Raw genomic sequence first — 6,309 nt, forward strand, 5'->3', positions numbered from 1 at the left:
AGGTTTGTATTTCATGCCTTCCCCACTGCTGGACTGAGTGCACTCTGGACTTCCTGAGAATAGACAGCACGTTAAAACCTGTAAGCACAAACCTTGTTGCCGTGTGGCTTCAACAATCAGAGCATTAGTGGGTTTGTGCTTATTTAATTCTCTTCAGGTTGCCTGGCACCTGACTGGCTGCAACTGCTGCTGAGAGATGGGAGAGCAGATGAAAGCTCTGCTCAGTGAGAAGCCTCAACATTTCAAGCTCAGCTTCACAGCAGCGCGCAGCAATCCATGCACGTTATTTACCATTTTCTTCTTCTGGCTGTCAGAATCCTCACTTTCAAAGTCTGGGTCATCCATAACAAATGAGAGCATCTGAGTAGCTATTGGTCCCTCTTGGTCACTGTCAGACTCCTCAGGCTTTTCCTCTTTGACCACTTTCTGCTTGAGAGCATGTCCTTTGCTTTGGGAAGTGGTCTTTGGGGCCTGGACTGCTGCTGGGGTGGCAGCAGCAGCAGCTGGCAGGCTGGTGTTGAGCTTACTGCTGTTTCTTTCGGACCCAGAACGTGGAGGTAAACTGTCAAGAGGCTTCGGGTCAGTTGCTTTGGTCACAATTGCTTCACTCTGTGGTTTCAGAGAATTTCTGGAAGACCTGAGAAGAAAGAAACAAGTTGTCAGAGCCTGTCCACGCTCCCACTCTGGGAAGCAAAGCACAACGACCAGTTAATCATAGAATCCCAGACTGGTTTGGGTTGGAAGGGACCTTAAAGATCATCCAGTTCCAACCCCCCTGCCAGCAGCAGGGACACCTTCCACTAATAGCTGACGATACCAATCCCACTGTCCATGTCACTGACAAAGATGTTGAAGAGCACTGGTCCCTTGAGGGACACCACTTGTCACTGGTTTCCACCTGGACTTTGAGCTGTTGACCACAACTCTTTGAGTGCCACCATCCAGCCAGTTCCTTATCCACAGAGTGGTCCATCCATCAAACCCACATGTTTCCAATTTAGAGACAAGGATGTCATGTGGGACGGTGTCAAATGCCTTGCACAAGTCCAGGTAGATGACATCAGTTGCTTTAGCCTTATCTACCAATGTTGTAACCCCATCATAAAAGGTCACTAATAGCTGAGCCTGCCTCAAGGGCTGCAGTGTGTACCTCAACAGGGGAGGTAGGTCCTCCCAGGGGGTGTGTGGTCAAACACATACCACTCAGAGGCTGAAGATGACCCTTGTGTCCCTGTGGATGCTGATGCACAGGTGCCTGTGCCAGTGGGTCACCCCTGCCTATCACCCACAGGATGTGGTATGTGGAGAACATGACCCAGTTGATCGTTTTCCAGCACAGGGTGTGGGGAATGACTTCCACTCCCCTCACCACAAGACTTGACTCCTCTGTCCTCACACACTGGAGCAGATGTCCAGGTGCTCAGTTAGAGTCTCTTGTTCAAACTTGAGAAGAAGGCTGGGCCATTCCCAAGCAGGAACGTACTGGTGACCACAGTGCTCGCAGGCACGCTGCCCAGGTGTGGTGCAGAAAACACTGCACAAAGCACTCACACCTGAAGTAAACACAGTCCCAGCATACAGGTGAAGGAACAGGCTGACAGAGACACCACGACTTCCACAGAACTCAGTGGCAGGACTGAGAAGAGGCCCAAGTTTGGCAGCACGAGCCCACACTTCAGGCTGTGCTTCATACCTTTTTTTTTCCTGCTCCGTGTCGATGTTTTCACCAGGTATGAGTACGACCTTCGAGTCCTTCACCTCTTCCTCTTCCTCCTCCTCACTGGAGAGGGTGACATTCTTGCTGGGCACCCGTTCTGCTGCCAGCATGGGTCTGCTGGGGATTTTGTCATCCAGATCCAGGTCATCTTGGAAACCCGCCACCATGGGGTTCCCCCCGGGCACCTCCCCATCGCTGCAAAACAGACAATGATCAGACACAGCTCCCCCAGGACGTGCTGGGACAGACAGGCCTCCCCTGGAGAGCAGACCATTGCTTGCCTGGCTTTTCTGGCCAACTTATTATAGAATCATAGAATGGTTTTGGTTGGAAGGGACTTTAAAGCTCATCCAGTCCCAACCCCCCTGCCAGCAGCAGGGACACCTTCCACTAGACCAGGTTGCTCAAAGCCTCATCCAGCCTGGCCTTCAACACTTCCAGGGAGGAGCAGCCACAGCTTCTCTGGCCAACCTGGGACACTGGCTCACCACCCTCACACCAAAGAATTTCTTCCTCACGTCTCATCTCCATCTCCCCTCTGCCACTTTCAAGCCATCACCCCTTGTTCTCTCACTCCCTGCCCTTGGCCAAAGTCCTTCCCCAGCTTTCTTGTAGCCCCTTCAGGTACTGGGAGGCCACTAGAAGGTCTCCCCAGAGCCTTCTCTTCTCCAGGCTGAACAGCCCCAACTCTCTCAGCCTGTCCTCACAGCAGAGCTGCTCCAGCCCTCGCATCATCCTGGAGGCCTCCTCTGGACTCGTTGTAACTGGCCCATGTCTTTCTTGTGTTGGGGAAACTTCAGGGTCAACATCCCTCAGGCCGGGGTAGTGGCACTGCCAGCCTTCCCCCTGCCCAGGCTGGACCTGTGCCCTGTGGAGGTGGCACAAGCCCTGCCCAGACAGGCCACAGAAGGATGTGGCACACAGTGGCTGCTACCGCTCAAGCTGAAAAGAAGTGGCTGGAAAAGGTGAGGCTGAGTGGAACAGAGCAGCCTGTTGCTTCAGCTTTATCAGGACATCTCTGGTCCAACATGCAAGGATCAGTCAATTAAACCGTGGGAACTGCCTGGCTTCATCTCCACATCCTGTAATTAAACCTGATCACATACTGCCACTACTATGGGAATTCACTGGCAGCTATTAGCTTCCTGGAATTATTCCTATTTCTCTGGTGCTCCCTGAAGCAGGCAGCTACCCAGACACCATAACTATGTTTTAACATTTCCCAAATTAAATTAACCTAAGGATACACTTTTAGAGCTAGGAGTCTGTCAGACTCCCTGGATGTAACACAGTTATGTGTTCAGAAGCATCTTGATAGAGAGCTTCACAGCTGAAATTACCAAGCTGAGGATTCTCGTCTGAATGTCCCCATGACTCATCAATTTTGATACTTTCTGAAGGATTTGCTCATGTCAGGAATACAGATATTTCCTCCAGCCTTGGCTGATGAGCCTTTGCATCACATTTCCTCACTCTATTTGCTTTATCCGCAACGGATACCCATCTCCTTCCTGATAACCCACCATACACAACAGTCACTGTCCCTTTCATGACTCCATATGGATTGTACAAACACAGTCTTCATTTTTATGCAGAGACAAAAGAAAGTCATTATAGCTTGGAACGGACTACATTTTAGAGGCACAAAAGGAATCACAAAAACCTAAAATCCTTAATCTGGAAGGTGATGGTGTTCCCAGTCACTAGTACACAGTCAGCACTGGCAGGGACAGGGGAGGACGGTGTGCTGATGGGATGGGAAATGCCGAGACCCTCACACAGTCTGGATGATTGTACTACTCACTCTGGCTCTTCTTGTGGTTTGCAAGTTAGTTTTAAAGAATTAGTACATCTGCCAACAGATAATGGAGTTATTTGTGACATGTGGGACCCCCAGGCTTATGAGAACCAGTAGTGCAGGGAGTACAGTCAGTGCCTGTCTGGGTTACAGTGCCAAGATCAGGGCCAACGTCCACTCTCTCCTGCTGCTTTTGGTGCGAATCCCTCTGCTTTCAGGACTCACAGTGCAGCTCCCAGCTAAGCAGAAGCAGGCTGCTGAAGAGCCCCTTCAGCATTAACACTGCTGCTCTCATACCGAGCCAGAAAGGAGGCACACAGCCCATCCCACACAAAGGAGAAGAAAACCAGTGCCTCAACCAGGCTCCAAGGCTGGAGGAATTACAAGTGAGTGATTTCTGAGGTTTGAAAAGCACTGGCAGCGTTTCCTCTTGAAATGAGCCGAAAAGAAAATGGAGCTGCATCCTAAAAATGGCAGGATATCATTCTGAAGTAGTGACACTGCATTCCTTTAACAAGTCACCGCTCTATGAAGCATGAGGACTCTTCAGAGATCGCTGCCACTGTCCTTCTACTACACACCGTACGAGACTTGCAGCCTTTAAAGCATTCCCAGTCCGAACAGAACATCCACGTGTGTACACACCCCCCTCACATAAAGTGGGTCATCTCCCTTTGCAGTGAACACACTGCCTCCATCTAGAACTTCCACATAAATTGTTGAGCGACAGCTTAAGAGCAAAGCGACGGAGTGAGTACGCGTCAGGAAAATCACTGCTGCAGTATAAACAAGGTCTGACAATGCAAAATGAGTATCAGCTTGTGGTCCGGAGGTTCCAGCTGGAAGGAATTCAGAGCACACAAAGACAAGCACATTGCACCACTCTCTCCAACACTTGACGTGCTGCCAAGCCTGAGTTATTGTTGAGCCAACGTGTTTGCAGGTGCAGGTACCCACCAAAAACCGACTGCGCTTGCCAAGGTCTGTATCTGAGCTACTGATGAAAGAGCACACGTCGGGGTTTCCTCAGTGACCCCTCTGTCGTGTACACAGAATGGCTGCTGGTGATGGAACAAATCCTGCTGCAACCTCAGCACACGCTCTCAAATCGTGTTCCACCAGCCCTGCCATGCGGCCAGCCGAGCCAACCCTGCGGGCAGCCAGCAGAATCCTCTTGGCCACATCAGTTTTTGGGGCTAGAGAAAGAGGAGAAATCTTGTGGTGGTTTCACCTGACCAACACTGGGCTGGCAGCCAAACCCAGCCGCTCGCTCACTTCCCCCACCCAGGGGACAGGGGAGAGAACTGGGGGGCAAGGGTAAGGAGACTCATAGGGTGAGAGAACAGCAATTTAATAGTTGAAATAAAAGAAAACTTAAAATAATAATGATAATAATAGTAAGAAAATATACAAATGAGTGACACCCAGTGCCATTGCTCACCACCCGCCCACCAAGCCCGGCCCGTTCCCAGATAACGATCCCGGAGGAGCCACAATTCTGACCCGAAACCGCAATCCCGGGAGAGCCAGAGCCTGAGCCAAAGCCAGAGAGAGCAAGAGAGGAAGAGCCCCTCATGGATCTCCTGCCCATGGGGACAGGAGATGGAACAGCCCCTTGGCAGAGCCCAATGCCCATGGAGCTGATCCATGGCAATATTCCTCCCCCCTGAGATCTTGCACTTGCAGACGGACAAACACAAAGTCCTTCAGTGCCAGGGACACAAATGCAACATGGGGATGTTCTCAGCGTTTCTCTCCTGACAAATCCCAGCTGAACCCAAACCCCAGCGCTGTTCCAGTTGCTGAAGAGAAACCAGCTCTGGCCCAGCTCACACCAGGACAAACCCAAACTCTACTAAAGCACATCAGCTCAGGGAATCACACGCTGCAGGATGAGCCTGTGTGACAATATTCCAGGAGATGGGGTCTTGTAGTACGAATCAGTGTCCTCAGCTTCTCTCTAGAGAGCTGGGTACCACTAGATAAGTAACAGATGCTTAAAAGCAAAGAACCAGTTCAAAGCCCTTCAGATGTAAAGGACAAGGAAATCTAATCAATATTTAAGATAAAGATCTTGTGATGCTGAGAAGACAGAAGAGGAAAACTGTCAGGGACAGCGTCAATTCACTTGCAGACACCTCCAGCCCACCCACGGACCAGGGCCTGACCCAGCAGGGGAGAAGAGAGGAGCCTGTTTGGAGCCAGATTACACCACTCACACACTGGCTCAAGGCATCAGGCTGAAGAGCAGCAAATTAAGTTCTGAAACAGCAAATTGGGAAACTGAACTGCCTTTCTAATTAAGCGGGAAGGAAAGTGATTTGGGGAGTTCTCTTTATTGCAAGCCGGAGAACCGTAACGCATCATTAAACAAAGCCAGGACTCCATTAATCTCCGTCGATCTGCGCTGGGATTTAGCTATAGCAACACCAAAGATGTCAGGAAGTCCTGAAATTCTCGGCAGTTGTCTGATCTCTGGGCAAGAGCAGCCTTGTTCCACAGGCACAAGTGCATTCCTCACTGCCAGCATGCTTCAGGGAAAAAAAAAAGAGGTGTTTCTTCCTAACATCACTGCTCCACGTCAACTCTTGCTCCATTGTTCAGAGACATTATGGAGCAGGGAATGGGAGAAGTTCACATGACATCACAGCAAAGAAAATCAAGAATTCCCTATGTCACTAAAACGCACAAGAAATACCAAACTTTGCAACCTCTTTCTGAAGCTCAGGAAAGAAAACAGAACAAGTTCTTACCCATGGAAGCAAACACACCCCTGAATTCAGGAAGCGGTTCA

General features: G+C 50.3%; 1 protein-coding gene across 1 annotated transcript in view; it reads right to left on the reverse strand.

Annotated features, from left to right (window-relative positions):
* Window positions 1–291: 291 nt before the first annotated feature.
* Window positions 292–6,309, reverse strand: part of RABL6 (RAB, member RAS oncogene family like 6) — a gene marked incomplete at both ends in the record, with an annotated part of 41,631 nt that continues 35,613 nt past the window's right edge. The window contains 2 exons of the mRNA XM_029086741.1: window positions 292–637; window positions 1,694–1,912. Of these exons, the coding sequence (XP_028942574.1) occupies window positions 292–637; window positions 1,694–1,912 (565 nt within the window). The remainder of the gene's footprint in view (window positions 638–1,693; window positions 1,913–6,309) is intronic.

The sequence above is a fragment of the Antrostomus carolinensis genome, unplaced genomic scaffold (assembly GCF_000700745.2).
Source record: "Antrostomus carolinensis isolate BGI_N321 unplaced genomic scaffold, ASM70074v2 scaffold24869, whole genome shotgun sequence".
Classification (NCBI taxonomy): domain Eukaryota; kingdom Metazoa; phylum Chordata; class Aves; order Caprimulgiformes; family Caprimulgidae; genus Antrostomus; species Antrostomus carolinensis.